Source organism: Ctenocephalides felis, unplaced genomic scaffold (assembly GCF_003426905.1).
Source record: "Ctenocephalides felis isolate EL2017-DRISC unplaced genomic scaffold, ASM342690v1 CF-g0.4_SCAFFOLD_01558, whole genome shotgun sequence".
Taxonomy (NCBI): domain Eukaryota; kingdom Metazoa; phylum Arthropoda; class Insecta; order Siphonaptera; family Pulicidae; genus Ctenocephalides; species Ctenocephalides felis.
Window position 1 is genome coordinate 3481 of NW_020537712.1, and position 19578 is coordinate 23058.

Below are 19578 nucleotides of genomic sequence, written 5' to 3' on the forward strand. Positions count from 1 at the left end.
AAGTTATAAAATTATAAAAATCAAATAGAATTTTACCCATCTTATTTCCATGAGAAACTTTGCTTGGAGTGCCGACTATATTTAAGTTAATGTTGTGATCTAAGACTTACAGAGAATTTTTTGTATCAATTTGGAAGCATTTGAGCCCCTGGGAGCAAAGAAAACCGAAAATATCCATATTAAGGACCACCCTAATATATAATATATATGACTATATCAAGAATAATTTTCAATATTTATTATATAAATGATTTTTTCCTACAGACCTTCGTAGTGGTGAGCAAGGGCAAGGATATTTTTCGTTTCTCGGCAACGGACGCGTTATGGATACTGGACCCGTTCAACCCTATACGCCGAGTCGCCATTTATATTTTAGTGCATCCCTTATTTTCGCTTTTCATCATCACAACGATCTTAGTCAACTGTATTCTCATGATCATGCCTTCCTCACCGACCGTCGAATCCACAGAGTAAGTGATAATTTAGAATTCTATCTAGATATAAAATATAAAATGCTAGAACTTTTATCTCATTTTTAATAGAAATAACTTTTGAAGTCAATAGTTATCTCATGTTTCAATTAAAAGTCTATAGATTTAGCAAATCCAGATATTTAGTTCGATAATTCTTCATCACAACTGTTGAAAAAATCCAGTTTTGTAGAGTTATTTAGTATTCATATATATTAGTTTTGATAAAATATCTATGTTTAGCAGCGTGTAAAGTTCTATAGAATGATTTACTAGTTATCCTATTATATTTATCCTTCATAAATATTTTTGGTAGAAATAAAAAGAATAAACTCATTATTTTAATACATTTACATAAATATTTGCATATTGTTACATCATTTAAATGGTGTTTTATCACGAAGCAAATTTCAATTCAGTAATTCCAAATTACATCATATATTTATATATGAAATGTATTAGGTCTCACATATTTTGTTTTTATCCTTAAATTAAATTACATTTTCTAAAAACAACTTAAATTTAAGATAATTACAAAAGTTACAAAATTATTACAGAACGTTTAATATACAGCTGTTAGTATTCAGTCACAGGATTCGTATAACTTCTTCTGTTATTTTCATGAAGTTTTATGTAATTCTTAAATATGTATGTTTATCAAGTTTCAGAAATGTTTATTGTAATTAGCATACGATATAGAGAAGCTAGGGGCTGTTTGTAAAAGTTTTTTTTTTCAATTATTATATCTTGCGATCCACTGATCATATTTATACAAAATAGATACGAATAGATTCTGTAATTTTTCTTCCACCGAATCAAGTGGAAATTATTCCATAACTATTATTTATTATGTGACAATTAGTCATTTTCTAGAAAAACTTTGGTGTCACAACGTATCTCGTATTTGGCAATAGTTGTATTATCTACTGGGGCAAGTAGTAACGTCAAACATTCGACTATAATATATTTGATAATTATTCTTGGCTTATTTTTAATAAATCCTAAAAACCCATATGACTGACAAGGCGGTTAACGCTTTCATTTTGAATTTAGTTGAGTCATTCATTGATTTTATATGGTAGCTTGTTATATAGACTATTATTGCTAGCAAGATGTTTGAAATATATAAAAAAACAATCTATAAGCGTTTAAGGAAGTAATTAGAAGCTATATGCTTCAATAAAATTTTAGCATATTTTTGAAGTATTTTTTCTCATATGTCTTCGCAAAATATAATTAATACAAATAAAATACATAGTGTCTCTTGTAACAGAAATTCTTATCATAAATCAACGTAAACTACAATTAATACAAATAAAAGATATCTTGCCCATGTCTTATACTTTCCATCTAATCATCTTCACTTGAATTTGTATATAATTTTTATATATTACTACTCTACTATTTTTATATAGTTTTATATATAACTAGCCCCAAGGTTTTGTTTCAACTAACCTCAGGATTGATTATTTTATATTAATCAAGATTTTCTTTGAACAAGTTAGCGATCACAGAAATTGTTACACATTATCAAAAATTAAAAAAGTTGAAGCAAAATAATTAATATAATAAAATTTAGCATTAGTCTAAATAATAGTGACTCAAAATTATAGTAATTAATTAATAATTAATGTAAATTAATTTTATATTACATGACAAAAAAGGTGAAACTGCATAGTTCTGTATATTTCGTCGGCTTGCAGAACAGTAATTATGAACAATATTATACAAGATGATTTAGATCTCCAATTCTGACAAAAATATTTCAATATTGTTTAAGATCCCATTGAAAAGCGTCTGTTACAAAAAGCTCTTAGAATTTTAACCCCTACTACAATAAGCCCCTAGCTCCATCACTCTTTCTAAAAATTAATCAAAGTTTGAGAATTTGTATATATAGTCACATCCAATTAGATCCAAAGTCTAGAAAAAAAATTAAAATTAAAATTATGAATTAATGTAATTAAATTTGCTTGAGATCACGTGGTAATTGTTGATAACACAATATCTCCAATATGAATTTATATTTTTTGTTATAGATCTAAATCGTTTGCAATTATATTTTAGGATAAAGTATCAACTTTTGCGAGTTGTCTTGTTAATGATGCGACTAAAGGCATAGTAAATTAATATAATAATTGATATTTTTTGTTCACCTTTGTTTATAATAGAAAATCTGAGCGACAAATAAGCACTGAGTCAAACTACAGAAATGATTGGCAGGAACAACCAGATTTTACTAATTACGTTTTCATATTATGTTGTGACTAATAGGTATCAAAACATGTTTAAAACTAGCAGTATAGTGTTTATTATGTTTCTATTACACTTTGCTATCAATCCATAAATTACCTTCAAAAACTCGCTTCGAAGCAATATTTTCGAAAGAAATTCGATAATGTGACGTGTGTGGTTGCAGAGTCATCTTCACGGCAATCTACACGTTCGAATCGGCTGTAAAAGTAATGGCCCGAGGTTTCATCTTGCAGCCTTTTACATATTTAAGAGACGCATGGAACTGGCTAGACTTCGTAGTAATAACATTAGCGTGAGTAGGCGTAGACTCTTAGAGATTATTACACCTCACCCATTACTTAGGAGAGATTGGCTTCATTTCATTATTTCCTTGCAGGAAAAATATTCAGAGGAAAATTCTTATTTTATTTTGAAAAAATTGATGATCTTAATTTTGTACTTGTTCTAATTTGTAATCCTTTTAGTGCGCCAATCTATTAGAATTTAGATGACTTTTTAAAGAAATAGTATTAATTAAATGCTCATATAGAATTTAACTTGTAGTATATCAATACATAGATTAATAATATAAGTTAGAAATAGTTTTCAATAAATATATAATATATAAATGTTTATTTACAAATTGATATTAGATTGCATGCATTCAAACAAATTTCAAAACCAACTATTTCTACCTAGCTAATACTTACAACAGCATGCAGTTAGTATACAACTTAAAATCATATTTTAGATAGGGTTATATAATGTTTTATATTTTTCATTTAATGATATTAGATGTTATGATAAATAGTTATACTTATTTTAATATTTAGTTATGTAACGATGGGTATCGACCTGGGAAATTTGGCTGCTCTCCGCACATTTCGAGTGCTGCGAGCTTTAAAAACTGTCGCCATCGTCCCAGGTAATTTTGAATGAATGGAGTAATTGTATTATTCGATATAATATTATAAAATAATAGTTAAATTGTTTATTATTACATTAATTTCATTATTTTTACATGTTGTGTATACATATGAGGTCTTAATGATAGTCAGATATAAATCATACCTGTTACTTGCAGATGCAAGCATGATTAAATAAGTTAAATAAACACTAGTTTCATAGTTATAGAAATAGAAATTCCTAGGTATGATTGAAATCTACTAATTGATTTTTTTTACAAATAATTGATTTGCTTGATAATCATATTGTACTTGTTTTCAGAGAGCGTTTTCGAAAATATTTTCTTGATCCTTAATTTAATTTTGTGTCAGATATTTTATATTTTTTTAAAAATTGCAGTCGTGTTGATAATTTTATGTTTTGTGATATTTTGAAAGGTTTAGATAAATTTCTTGTAAAGTAAGTTAAAATGGGAGCAGTTACAATGTATATGTATACACTATTTTTAATATTAAGATAATCAAGCTATAAGAACCATTTTATTTTATTGGACTTATTTAAACAATAGTAATCTTTAGTAACTGAAAATTAATTCAGATTTTCATAAGCTTATCGAAAAGCTTAAATTTCACTTTAAACAATTTTCGTTTATCGAGGGTTGTCCACCACTAACATTTTTTTTTTTAGGTTTGGGGCCAATTTTGCTTTAATTTTAATTTTTTAAATGCGGAATTAAAAATACATACAACTCTAAATTGTCACTCTCTACAAATCCCTATTTCATTATACTCATTTTAGTAGCCCAATAATTTTTCATGTAGCTCGATAACTGATTTTGTATCGTTTTTTTAGTGAAATTTTATCACAGAATTTAGATTAATATTTTCCTAAGATTTTCATAAGCTTAAATTTATCCGCTCTATCTACCTAAAAAAACGTTTGTAAAACGATTTTTAAATATTGGCGAAAGGGTTGCCATCGATAAACCTAGAGGTGTTCAATTACTTTAGTAAAACAGTATTGTATTATTATTTTTATAGTATTGTTTAACCAAATGAAACGTATGGATTTTTAATTATCATTTTTTTATTCAATTTTTTTTTATTGATTTTAAACCCTATTATTAGACCCTGCTGGTAGTCCATATATCAACATCAAATTAAAAATTCAAATCATTAAATGAAAGAGTAGTTTTAAATACTTCAATTAGTTGAAAGTATGTAGTTCACATTTTTATAATTCTGTGGTGTGAAAATAGTATAAATATTTGTATTGAAAAAAAAACAGTGATAGAATATTCATTTTTTTATTTTTTTCTCTACATCAGCTTGAACCTAATATTTGTGATAAAATTTGAGATTAGTCTCTTGGCCTTTTATCATAAACTTATTTTACTTAATGTAATATTTATAAATAATATAATGATTTATGTATTCATTTTATGAGATTAGTTATAAACAAATCATTTATCCTTTAACAAGGTTTGAAGACCATCGTCGGAGCCGTCATAGAGTCTGTGAAGAATCTTCGGGATGTGATAATTCTGACGATGTTCTCATTGTCCGTGTTCGCACTCATGGGCTTACAAATCTACATGGGCGTCCTCACGCAAAAATGCATCAAAAATTTTCCGGAGGACGGCTCATGGGGAAACCTCACTGACGAAAACTGGGAGAGATTCATGAGCAATGAAAGTAAGATCATTGTAATTAATTCTACTAATTCTACTATCGATACTATCGAATTAAACTTGTGATTACCAGTTATTAATTGTTCCTTGCTAATACACTCGTTAAAAATTATTTTAATATATTACATATTTATTATCCTAATTTTATACATATTCATCTTTATCTATTTATAGTCTTCATGACCGATTACATTAGTATACGTTGAATATATTATAATTTATATTATATGTAATCTATATTCGGGAAGTGAATTGGATCGTCTGTTTGGTGTACATATATAACACAGAATGCTATGATTTTTATTGATCAATATTCTTCGGCCAACTTTTTTTTTAATTTGAAGACAGTCAGCCCAGATGTGTTACATTTAGAAAGGACTGTCATAAATTAAATCACTTATAAAACGATGCTGTTTGGGACATTTCACTCGCTGATGCTTTCAATAGAGTATTAAAATATCTTTTTTTTTTCATGTTAACTATATGTAACAAAACTGCATTTTGTTCAAAATTTTAGTTGAAAGTAAGACACAGAATCGCGTGGTTTGGTACAAAACTGTATGCGTAATTGTATTAGATATGAGTAATGAAAAATCATAGAAAAGATAATTTGGTATACAAATGAACATTCTAGTTCAGCATACAAAAACAGTACATAAAAATAAAGACAACAGTAAGACAAAATTTTAACTTTGGTTAATTGAGTTAAAGCATTTCCTTTCTGTGTCTCTATAATCATTTATAATCATTTGACAATTTCCTAATTTCCTAATTTTATACCTATACTGATATCTAATCTATTACTGATCACACGATTATGCATGTAAATATTATAAGTATTTAATATTAACTCATATAGGCATCATTGCCACAATACGAAACTGCATTTATAATATATATTTTAGGAGCCAAAAAAATAAAATTAGAATGATGACTTTAAAAAAGGGGACCAATTTCGCATATTTTCAATAATATCTTGGCCAAGTGATTTCAACTAGGGAGTTGAAATTGGTATATCTAATTTCTTTCAAAAAAGCAATAAAATGGCATCAAAATCATTTAATTTCTATGGTGGGACTAATTCTGTATGGAAACATGACCAATCCCTTTAGCTCAGTAAATTATAACGACAATATTTAATAATGACTTATGGAGTTCAGTCATGATTGTTTGCAGATAAATTTAGACTCTAGATTTAATTTTTTTATTCAAGTTTTATTTTATTAGATCACTAATTTTCTTTAATTCTTTGTGTTGTACATTTTAATAGTATAATAGACACTATTGCATATAAAAATTTGTTTAATATTAAATTTTTAACTGCTGCGACTAATAGAATATATATCTAGAATCTAATATAGCGTTTAGAAGTATTTACATTTCAGAAAGATACTCGATGAACATACTGAAATGTAATTTCAAACGAAATGTATATCGAATGAATAAAAAAAAACTTCCATAATTCAAATAAAATTGAACTCGCGATAAAAATTAGTTTATTTATTTGCGAACCGTTTAATATGTAAACGTGCATGCAATCAATTTAAATGGGTTTAACATTTATATTTACAAACATGATTGTTCTGAAAACAAATATTAAATCGAATTATATAGAACATATATCTATTGATTATCATGATTTGTGTGGATTATAATAATTTATAAATTTATATTACTATATTATTATGATTGCAAAAAAATGGCCAAACGATCTTAAATCAAATGTCAAAAAATAAAAAAGAGATATCTCATAGGAGATAATCTTTTTAAATGCATTCACACCCAGCATATTGTCTTAAAAAATATATTATTCTGATCGGCAATAAAACTATGCAAGAAAAATATTATTATGATATATTAAAACCTATTGTGTGAAGTTGTAGGTAAAATAAAAGTTATCATACTTGAATTACAATGTCTTTTTCCTTGCTTTTAGCGAATTGGTATGTAACGGAAAGCGGGGACATGCCCTTATGTGGAAATTCGTCAGGTGCTGGGTACGTAAATTTCTTACTTCTACGAAATTTCGTACAAAAAATTAATTGCTGGCACAAATAACATTATTTTTGTTATAGTGAGTGCGCTCCAGGCTACAGGTGCCTTCAAGGATTTGGCGGTAATCCAAACTACGGGTACACGAGTTTTGATACTTTCGGTTGGGCTTTTTTGTCGGCGTTCAGATTGATGACACAAGATTACTGGGAAAATTTATATCAATTGGTGAGATCTAGGCTCCGTATCCTATTTATAGAATGTATTTGCATTTTGTTAATTTGTGATTTCTATATTTAGGTATTGCGATCGGCTGGACCATGGCATATGTTGTTCTTTATAGTTATTATTTTTTTGGGATCGTTCTATCTGGTTAACTTGATCTTGGCTATCGTCGCGATGTCGTACGATGAATTGCAAAAGAAAGCAGAAGAGGAAGAAGCAGCTGAAGAAGAAGCCATCAGAGTAAGTACAAAACCATTTTTGGATTGAATATGAGTATTATATTTAAATTATTCATCCTTGTTAGACTTGAATACTCAAAATTAATTACAAGTAGAATGAAACACATTTAGGTTTATGTTTTGTTTATATTAAAAAGAATCTTTTATGAAATAGTTAACTTTTTTAAGTTTATTTCTATCGACATCAATTAAATTATATAGGGTAGAACACGGTTCATATGTCCACGGGTAAATAGGGCTACCACCATTATCCATTATACTGAAATAGAGGGCAAAATATGTGTAACCAAATATCAACTTGATTCGTGCAACATTATTATGAGGCAATATAACAATAGTGATAACAATTTTTTGTGGTTTGTTTGGTTCAATTTTGAAGTATGCGTTATTTAATTGTTTTATAAGATGCATTGTTATTTTAAAGTTTAAGAGTTTTCTTTATATAAACTCTATGAAAGTTTGCATGTAGTTAGGCTAAAAAAGAGCAACTAAACAAAAAAGTGTGAGCAATAAAAAAAATAAAAATTATGAACTACACTTTGATATGAGCTAAATTGATAGTTATTCCAATTCTGATGACGAATTCTTCTGACGAAGGTTCATACAAAGCTTGCATGCAATGTATTTGAAATAGAAGTTGTATTTACCTTATTTGTAATAATTTTATTTTCATCAGAAACAAAAGGTTGATAATGATAAAAAAAAAATAATTTCGCGAGCAAGGTTTTTGATAGTAGTAGGAGTTGAAAAAGATTTTTATTTATTATGTGTAAAATAAATTATATTTGCAATATAATTGTTTAATATCGTTATTCAATTTCATAATGAAACTACGTAGTAATAATAAAATAATGTAGTTATCATTGTAAAATATTTTGTATTGTTATCAGAACAAAAGTGGCGTCGTAAAATCTTCCTCAATATTATTTCAAGCTAATGTACTTGGCCTTAGTACCTTTGCTGTAGAAACTATTTAAAATTAAAAATAAAATAGTGATTGCTCTTTTTGTCCCCTGGCTATTACCTCATCATAGGGGTAAAAAGAACCTGATATCAATTTTTAGGCAAACATCTCAAAACATATTTTTACAATGAGCTGGGAATTTTACTAAATATAGTTTATTACTTGCTTCTTCGATATGTGTTATTTGTTCTGATACAGTTGGTTTGGTTTTCACAGTATAATTACTTAAAGTCAAATTGGAACTTTGTGCTCCATCCTATTCTAATTATAAGTGACTTGTCGAAAACGCTATTTTCAATATATGTTGACATATAATCTTATCAAATACAGTAATTTAAAATGTATTTATTTATAAATAAGACGTTTCATAATAAATCTGAAATTAATTATGATCTATAACTATCGGCGCAGCACCTGTGACCAATATAGACTCTATATCTGTGCATTTTGGCATAACAATAATTATTCCTATCTAAGAAATATTTGTTTCAAGTACTATAGTATTCTCACTAAAAAGAAATAATCTGGTACCTCCATATTGCTTGGAGCTGGCCCACCAATTACCCGACCTGATGTGTCATAATATGAACCATGGCAACGACAGAACCAACCATTACCACCTTTTGTTGCATAATCAACTGGCATATAACTGATCGTTTCATAATAATTAATTTGCACGAAATGTGATTCAAAAGCTTACAATAATTTACCAAAAGCTTACATAATTTTCAATCTTCTCCTTTAGGAAGCAGAAGAAGCGGCAGCAGCACGAGCCGCCAAACTGGAGGCCCACGCAGCGAATCGCGAAGCCGCCGCTGCCGCTGCGGCTGCTGCTGAAGCCGGAATAACCGAGGATCCGAATCTCATAAAGTCACCGTCCGACTTCAGCTGTCACAGCTACGAGCTCTTCGTTGGCCAAGAGAAGGGTTGCAGTGACGACAACAATCGAGAAAAGATGTCACTGCGCAGCGAAGGACTCGAGTCGGTGAGCGAATATCAGAGACCGACCGCCGCGTCGCTGCAACAGCAAGATCAAATAGCTGCCAGACAGGCCGCGGCTAAAGCGCGCAGGGTCAGCGCGGTAAGTGCTCCACCATCCTGCGCCTGTGTCTTTTTGTCCGAATCATACCCGAACCTTCCTGTCCTGGATGATCATGAAACGCTTAATAAACGTGGAAAATGAAACATACGCATAATTTATAATTTAATTTGATAACTTGTTTTAAAGGTTACGCGCATTACATCTTGGGACCAATTCTGCCGCATAACAGAAAAATGTTACGGCATGGCCATGTTACGCTCCGACTTCTATACATTATGCTAATGAATCATACTGAATACTGTCAAAATGTCATTGCTGTTTATTCAGGCGTTTTACACATAAACTGCAACGTCACTCGTATGTTATGGAGCTGTATCAGAAACACACTGTTATCTAATTTTGACATTTGTGCGGCTTCTAGGTTATGTTTTCTATCAGAAAACCTGATAAATTCGCACACCTACCGCATGGCTTTTGTCGATATTAGTATGGAAAGTTCTTCATAACATGACCTTGCCATATCATTTTTCTGTTATGCGGCAGAATCGGTCCCTAAACTCAAAGTGACATATAATAAGGATCAAATTTACCGATAAAATAGAATTGTTCTGGTAACGCTATGTTAAGGGTTTCTTTTCGTATGAGTTGGTAGTGAATAATTGTCAAAAATATATATATTTGCTGTGCGATTAGGCGTTTTACACATAAAACCTAACCTACAAAACGCACAAACGTCAAATAACAATTTTATCATAAGTGCATCTTTCTGATGTTCATTGATAACACATACGTGAAGTTTGTTTTTATGTGTAAAACTCCTGATTGCACATCATATACATAGCTTTTTGACAGTTTGTTACTACTAATTCATACGAAGATAGACCTATAGCATAGCGTTACCATAAGATCTATTTTATAGAAGAATTGGAATCTTTCAGTAAGGAAACATTTTTATTGTTATTGGAATTTTCATGTTCAATTAATTTCATAAAATATGACAATTCCAATTCATATATAATTCATAAATGTTTGATTTATTATTATCACATTTTTACGTATCTATCCAAAAGTATCAATTTTCTTTTTCTTTTATTTTAGGGACCAATTTTAGGATAAAATACTTATTCTTTGTTATCGGTCTTTTATGTTGAAAAATTGCATCAGTTGGTAGTCACTAACTGTCACATTATATTATAAATTATAAAAAAGCTATTATATGTCTTTGCTGTTCAATTGAGCGTTTTTAACAATATTAATTTTTAAAACCTAACCTTCAAATGGCATACAGTCAGAATATAAGCATAATTCGACTTCACGCCTGTGTAATTATAAATAACAATAAAAAATTGCACTTTCAATAATATTGTTATTAAATTATTTGGAATTTGTGCCATTTGGAGGTTAGGTTTCAGAAATCTGTATAATACAAATCGTTCGATCAAATTATAGCATTGAACTTACTATTACCTTTTGACAATTTGTAACTACCAACTCATTCGATTATTCAACAAAAGAGATCCGTAATAAAACATAACTATTTTATACGAAATGTTTTTATTATTTTCTATGAAAACAATAATGAAAACATTATTGATGCTACATGATTTTTTAAATTTCGAAGCGTTTTAATGACTCCTTTACATTTCTACATTCCTATATGCAATGATAAAAATATATCAATATATAAAAATTCATTGCATTTAGGAATAACTCTGCTTATCCTTTCTATACTCGGATGCCCAATCATATTTTCAAAATTAAAATTATTCAAAATTCACCAAAAAATTTAAAATATATATTTTTATATCACGTGTGTTGATTGAAAATGAATTTTTGTTATTTCTATGATCTTATCATTTTTTCTTACTTTCTAATTATTTGTTTTCAATTCCTTAATATAAACGTATCAAAATTAAATTTTAAAAAGTATACCATAAATAGATCCATGGATCTGAGTTGAAATTATGGAAATTAACTTTACTTTGTATATCAAAATAATTTAAATACTTTGGAACTAAACCAACAAATTGTTTTATACTATTATACTATTATAATGAAATAATCTAGTATAAAAAAAGCTCAAAGCATTTCTCCATCAGCTTTCCTTCCTTATCCTGCTGAAATAACGGAGGGTATTGGACAAATGTTTTTCTTTACAAAATTGGTTAATTAATTAATTTTGATTATTTTCCAAAAATTTATTTATACAATTTTTTTTGAAAATTTTGTTATTCCATTATACTTTTTATTAAATTATTTGTCCAATACTCAAATTCTATATGTGTTATAATTATAATATTAATTATTTATGTTGAATATTGAACTATTGAAATGAGAATTATTAACAATAGTATTTACGTGAAACAATTCTACTTGATTAATTCTAATTAAATGTGAAAATATAAATATTATAAACCGTAAATCTGCGAATCTCTTTATTAATCAATGAATTGGTACAACTTATCGAACTATTATTGCGATAGATAGAGTTAGTCAGTAGTTTAAATTTAGGAATAAAAAAGTAAATAGTAGATGCTAGCTAGTGATTCCGAGACGATCTCCATAGTCCATCGATATATCCAAAATCCTTCATGTCCATTGTTGAACTTTTAACACTGTTAATGTTCTATCATGTGCATGAAATATTAGAAAAAATCGGATTCAAGTATAACAAAATTATTACAAACTAATATAGATAATCTTTTTTTAATTCATAATCATCAATTCAAGCATAATATTGAATCCGATGATTTGCACTTTAGTCTTGACATTATTTTCTTGTAAAACATCATGTATCTTCATATTTTATATTCTTCCATTTCATTTTAAATTTTTTATTCATTTACTCGATGTTATTAAAATTTGTGAAATTGCACAAAAATGATAGACCAAAAACAAAACAGGTAAGACCAATTTTATTCTACTTTTTCATAATAGTTTTATTCTATCACATTTTTGTAAATAAGTAGACACTTTGACTTTGTGGTTGCAATATTGCAGGTGAGTATGAATTTTTTCCTTCAAGAATGCCTAATACTTAATATAAAACTATATTACTAAATATTAAAAATACATAATTTTACCTCATCACATTGAACTTTTGGAAATGATTTTAAATTTAAATATTTATTAATATACTGCTTCTTAATATTTTTTGTTTTTTATATATAAAAGTAATTTAAAATTGCTTTAACTTGCTTACAAGAAATATATTGATGTGAAATGGTGCATAGTAAGATATTTATCTGTTCAGCGATGTGAAATTCCGGAAAAGGTCGTTTTCTCCACTTTCATTCTATACTTCACTATCATTGTCATTCAATTTATTCATAAATATAATACTTCTAGAGGTCTAGCCAAAAATAAATGAATATTTTAACTTGTATAATACTACACAAGAAGTATTTGAAAACATATAATTTTACTAATGGTTTTGAATTTTTGGATAGATCTCAATAAATGTTAACATTTGATGTTTTGTGCACTTTTGGTCGTACTTTCGTGCTTTACTCCTCAATTGACCTGATGAAATGAGCCGTTCAAAAAATCCTCGGAATACTTACAAAAAACTAAATTACAAAATGATTAACAAAGCGATTTGCAGCCAAATTCTTATGCTATTTTTATATGCTTTTATGCCAAAATTGTTATAAAACCAATGAGATCTACGACAGCGCCAGCTTTTGCGATTGAAATAATTTCGTATCGCTTAGGAGTTTTATAGATTTTTGTTTGTTCCATAATAGCAACAGGAAAGGCTTGCCAAATTCGGAACTAAAAGCCAGATATCATTTGCTTGTCAGGAAGGCTCGCAGGTACGTTCCTTAAAAACCAATTTAAAAATGGTGAAAAACGTAAGAGTATCACGTATAATTTATTTTAACCAGTAATTTGATTTAGATAATTGAATAAAACATAGTAATATAAGTAAAACTTATATAAATTATATTTCAGTTATTTCATTATTAATATTATTATTATACATGAGTTTTTTTATTTACTGTAAATTTTATCACACTCAACTATTGTAATTATAAAATTACTTAGATAAATATCTTGTTATGCACCATTATGTAAATATTTTCAAATAATTCTTATAAAATTGCTAATTAAATTAAATTAATTGCTCTTATAAAATCATCAATTTCTTTTTGGATTGCTTTGATAAAGTAGTTAAAGTAATTTTCAGAAGGCCTAAAATCTTTTAAGTAAGCCGAAGAAAATAAAATTTGGTAGAAAAATACTTATTTTTCAAAAATATATGAGCAAATAATCTATTAAACAAATTTTCTTGAAATGTATTTATAAGATTTAAAATTTGAAATCAGTATCAGTAAGGATGTGAGATTGAAAAATAAGAAATCTATACATATATAAATATATGTATGTATATGAATATGTATATATACATAATCAGGACATTACAAAACACTAAATTATGTAGTTATAAATGAACTTTTTATTACTTATCCCCAGTGCGATGACCAAAAGACTAAATTAAAAATTACGAAAAAAAATTATAACAGGACATATAAAATGGCAAAATATAGACAACATCGACAATAGTACACATAAATTAATATTTTTGTATTTGGAAGAATTAATTGGAAAATGCACTAAAACACTTGGTGTATACGTACACACACATACACATATAATAATATGTGTGTGTGTTGATGGAGCAATATACTTATTAAACCGCCATCAATTCAGATAATAAAAATAGAAAGAAAACTAAATTATGTTTCTTGAAATAATTTTAATTCTAATTTCTTGTCAATTGCATGTTTTTTAATTTTTCTTAAGAATATTTGAAAATTTTGAATTGATTTTACTTGGTAATGGCTGTATTCTGAACGGGGAGTGATGTGGCACAACACAAGTTGGCCATTAGATACGTACAAAATAAGATACGTGCCATTTGTAAAACGATCAAAGATTTTAATCCGCTTTTATACTTTGCTACCAAGCTTAATTTTGATAATTATTTTTACTAATATCACTGCCATTAGCAAGTAAAGGAAAGTCAAACTTTTCAAATAATCTTAAAAAAAATTTTACAAGTGATAAAAAATTACTTATATTTTGATGTAAACGTGATGATATAACTGATGATGTAACGTGTCTAGTTTCGAGTCGTTGTAATGAAACGTCCAAAAAAAAGTTGATTTTTATTAATTCGAATAATTGTTCGGAAACGAAACATAAATCAATATATATACAAAGGGTGGTTTTTAATATGGATATTCCGAAGGTCTTTGCATTTAGGGGCTCAATTACTTCTAAAATGATAAAAAAAATATCAGAGAGTTTAAGTTTTTTAATATTAACTTTAAGATAGTCTATACTCCAACCAAAGTTTCTGTGGTAATAACATGGGTAAAATTCCATTTTTTTTTCGAATTTTATAACTTAGCGACAAGTGAATCAAGATTTTGAAAATAACACTGTATTTGCTCATGTTGATCATAAATACAAAATTTACAACAAAAGTTTGATATATTTTATAAAATAGAACCAAGTAACTTTGGTTGGAGAGCAGATTATCTTAAAGTTAATATTAAGCGCTAAAACTTTCAAAGATTTTTTTGTCAATTTAGAAGCATTTTAGCCTTTGCGAGCAGAAAAAATTGAAAATATCTATGTTAAGAACTTCCCTAACATATACATACATATTATGATTTATTTGAGATAGTTTTTATATAATATCGGTAGTAGAAACACAGTGCTGACTCATTTTGGTATTATTTATTAAAAACAACTTTATATCTAATTCTCAAATACGAATTTTTAATATCACCACTTATCACCAAGGGAAAGGGATGGTCTAAAAATTCTTAAGAACTCGATTACGTGATTAATGAACGCCCCTTTATTTATTTAAGATTGTTTTATTTTATATCGGTAATGAAAACACAGTGCTGACTGATCTGGTATTATTTATTAAAAACAACTTTATATCCAATTCTTAAATATGAATTATAATTAAAACATTTACTATATATATTGAACCAATAACATTATCAAAATATATTATATAATGATTTTTTGTCTCCCATGTTACATCTCTGCTTGATCGTTTTCGCAGGCCTCGTTATCACTGCCTGGCTCGCCTTTCAACTTACGCCGCGGATCACGCGGTTCCCATCAGTTCACAGTGCGGAATGGTCGAGGCCGCTACCCTGGAGGACCTGCCTCCAATGGCGCGGGCGTTTGCGACCGAAAGCCGTTAGTGTTATCCACGTATCTCGATGCGCAAGAACATTTACCATATGCAGACGATTCCAATGCTGTCACTCCAATGTCGGAAGAGAATGGTGCCATCATCATGCCGGTGTACTATCCTGGGAATCTAGGTACTTTCGCATTCCGAGTGAGCAAAGATAAAAACTTAGATTCGAAACAAAAAAATAAAGAAATATTTTTGCAAATTAAGAAAGACATTTTTTAAGAAAATCATTTATTTTTTAATTAATGACTTTCTAAATCTTCATAATTCGATTTACTTGTGTATATCCTATTTTGTATCGGCAAAATATTCCTAAGTTAAAATGATATTTGTTTTATTTGTTATCCTTTTTTCATAATTCAATACGATAAGTAAAAAATTGCTGATATATTTTTTCAGAGATTTCTAGTAATGGAACATAGGGGGAAGTCCCCGAGTGCCGGACACCTAAGGTTATTTATAAATAAATCAAAAAATATTTTACGAAATGTTTATTAAATTATGACTTATGTTAGATAACAAAGATAGAAATCAAACTAAATTAACAAAAACGCAACCTTTGCCAAAAAATAATTAATATTATTAATCAAACTTTGGTAACAAAATATATGATTTTAAAAAGTGGCACCTAGTACCGGACGTTTCAAAATAACCTGCATTAAACGCATATGTAGCCATCTCCACACTCTGGAATGTCTGCACATGTGTGTTTGACGAATATTTATAGATATTGCAAAAAAAAGTCACTATTTATTCCCCATTTTGGCTGGGCCACACCGATGCTCTCAGATGGAGTATTCATCATAAGCTTTTTATTATTTGACTGGGAAATACGAAAAATTAGAATAAATTACGTCAATTCTCACAAGAAATATCAATACGTTTACTGTCCGGCGCTAAGAGACGACTTAAGTGTCGTCTAAGGGCTAAGGAACAGACATTTTCGTTCATTTGTGCCTACTAAAATTGATTAAAAGATCTAATAATATTCAACCATTTTACAGATAATGAAGTACTATTTTTATCTTTGAATGCTACTCAAATTTAAATGCATAAATATACTAGAATTACTTCCATTGATATTTAAGTGACGCCGTGATTTTTTGCCTAAAACAGCAATCAATTGTTTCCGCCGTCACCGTATGCATCACAGGCGAGGCTTGGTGCGGGATCCTGCACCTGTGTGCACCCCGCGCCCCTTTCATTTGTATTTTGAAATAAAAACATTTATTGCTCGCTTAAATAATACGTGTTAAATAGAGTGTCCGGCCCTAGGTGCCGTCCGGCGTTACGGGACTTATTCTTATAGCCTAATTAATAACAATAATTCTGTCTGGTCCTTAAAAGAAACAAAGTATTTTCTAATATAATTTGATCAATACTTAACTAATAAGGGACGCATTTCAAAGGGTGGAAACTAGAGTAGACTAATTGTAAGGCTAGAGTTTTCAAATTATAATCTAATTTAAGTCAGTACAGCAAATCAACAGATCAGCTCGCCTCCTTGCAGGTTCGCGACATTCCTCATATACATCGCATCATTCCCGCTTATCGTACACTTCTCACGGCGATTTGCTGGGTGGCGCGACCAAGGAATCCAGATTAAGAAGTCGAAGTCAACGAAACACGCAGCAGCAACTTGCTCAACTGGCGCAGCAACAGCAACAGACGCCGATCACTCAGCAACCGACATATACTGACACAAATCACAAGATGCCTGGCCGAGAACCACACGTGAGTAATAAAAAATTGTTATTTTATATACTTGGTAAAAATTATTTTTAATATTATAAAAAAAAAATGAGACAAACAATACCATGATTTCTAGAAATTGAGTGATATTTAAGCGAAAATATTTGAGGACAGCAATACAAGAAATGAAACGAAACAGACAATTAACCTTCTCGAATATCTCCTTGATGGATCATCTTTTTTTTTCAAATTTTGTGCTTTTATTGAATATTATTAAAAATATTTTTTGAATATTTGGAGAAGATTTGAAATGTATACTCGGGTAATTAATAATGGTGAATGATTATGATCATTGTGATCAGTAAACCCATTCTAAAGTCTTGACCAACTTGTTGATTATTACATTATTATACTAATTTCACCAAAATAAATGTTTATAACTAACTTTTTTTTCTATAATTATGTATTCCTTAATGTTTCAGCATGGTTCGATGGAATATACTGACGAGATGGGAAAAATAAAACAAATCGACAATCCTTTTATTGAACCTGCTCAGCAGCAAACAGTTGTAGATATGAAAGGTAAATATAAACAATTTTCTAGTATATTGATTTTCACTCAAATAATATTCTTTTTAACTATTTTTTTATAAAATTATTCGAAAACTTCCCAGATGTCATGGTGCTAAACGATATAATCGAACAAGCAGCTGGTCGACAGAGCAGAGTCAGTGATCATGGAGGTATGTTTTATGAAAATTTACAATGTTTTTTGTTATTTGTCTATTTGTATATATGTTAATATGTTTAAAATGTTTTTGTCAAAATTCCTATAATATTTTTCCTAATAATTCCAACTGTTACAAGCATAATGCAATATATGCTTATTTTTACTATATGTGATTTAATTTTAAATTTTTTATTTTTTTCTTGCATCTGGCTTAATGAATTCGCTATTTTATCTTCTTTTTCTAATTTTTCTGAAAAAGTTCAACTACGATTATTTTTTTTTTTAATTATATAAAATTTAACTACCTCTAATCATTTTATTTATTTTAATTAAAATTAAAATTAAATCACACTTCGATCTACAATCTCCTAAAAATCAGTAGTTTATGTCAATATGTCTCGTACGTGTTGTGAAATTTTGTCTATAAAATGTGTTATTGGGTTAAATTTTATTGTGTCGTTTGATTCCTAAATTTGAGTAGCACCTCCTTCAAACTTTTAAACTTTTAGTATTAAATAGTAATGAATTAAAGCCAATCGTTAATTGTTTTTGTCTTCAATTCAATTTTTAATGAAATTACCGGAGATATAACATATATTTTGCAAATTTTAAAACTTTCTCTATATTTTTACTATACAGTTATCTTAAGATACATTAATTTTTAGATATCACTTAAGTTTATTTGCGCCGAAGTTTCCAAAAGGTAACTGCCTTAGGTTATGTGAATATATATTTAACATTTATATATTTTCTTTCAGCCTGGCTATTTTTTATCTGGGCAAAGAGATTTTATTCGACTATTCGATTGATTGGCCTTTTAGTCTCTATTTGCATGAATTTGAGAGTACACTACAGTTTTTAAATTGATGTATGGCTTGTTTTATTCACCCTGCTTGCACTTTTTTATCTGCACAAATGCATTTTTTAATGTTAATTTATGTATTTTTCTGTATAAGAGAAGGTTGATTTTCTATATTACGACTTATTAAATTTAATTTTTATCAATTATTTCAAATAAAAATAGAGTAAATAATTTGTAAGTACAATATCAACCTTCAATTATTCAAATTTTACAGTGTCGTACCTAATATCTATTATATTCAAATTTCTGAGCAAAATATTATACCATCTAGCTCAAATTTTGAATATACTTCATACCATTAA

At 28.4% G+C, this 19578-nt stretch overlaps 1 protein-coding gene across 1 annotated transcript in view; it reads left to right on the forward strand.

Annotated features, from left to right (window-relative positions):
* Positions 1 to 423: 423 nt before the first annotated feature.
* The window catches only part of LOC113372078 (sodium channel protein para-like), a 31478-nt gene continuing 12323 nt past the window's right edge, over positions 424 to 19578 (forward strand). Inside the window, 13 exon segments of the mRNA XM_026612412.1 lie at positions 424 to 470; positions 2890 to 3018; positions 3539 to 3630; positions 5093 to 5305; positions 7238 to 7298; positions 7377 to 7521; positions 7594 to 7758; positions 9467 to 9802; positions 15852 to 16119; positions 17503 to 17726; positions 18167 to 18266; positions 18359 to 18427; positions 19173 to 19258. Coding sequence (XP_026468197.1) covers positions 433 to 470; positions 2890 to 3018; positions 3539 to 3630; positions 5093 to 5305; positions 7238 to 7298; positions 7377 to 7521; positions 7594 to 7758; positions 9467 to 9802; positions 15852 to 16119; positions 17503 to 17726; positions 18167 to 18266; positions 18359 to 18427; positions 19173 to 19258 — 1926 coding nt within the window. The 5' untranslated portion in view covers positions 424 to 432.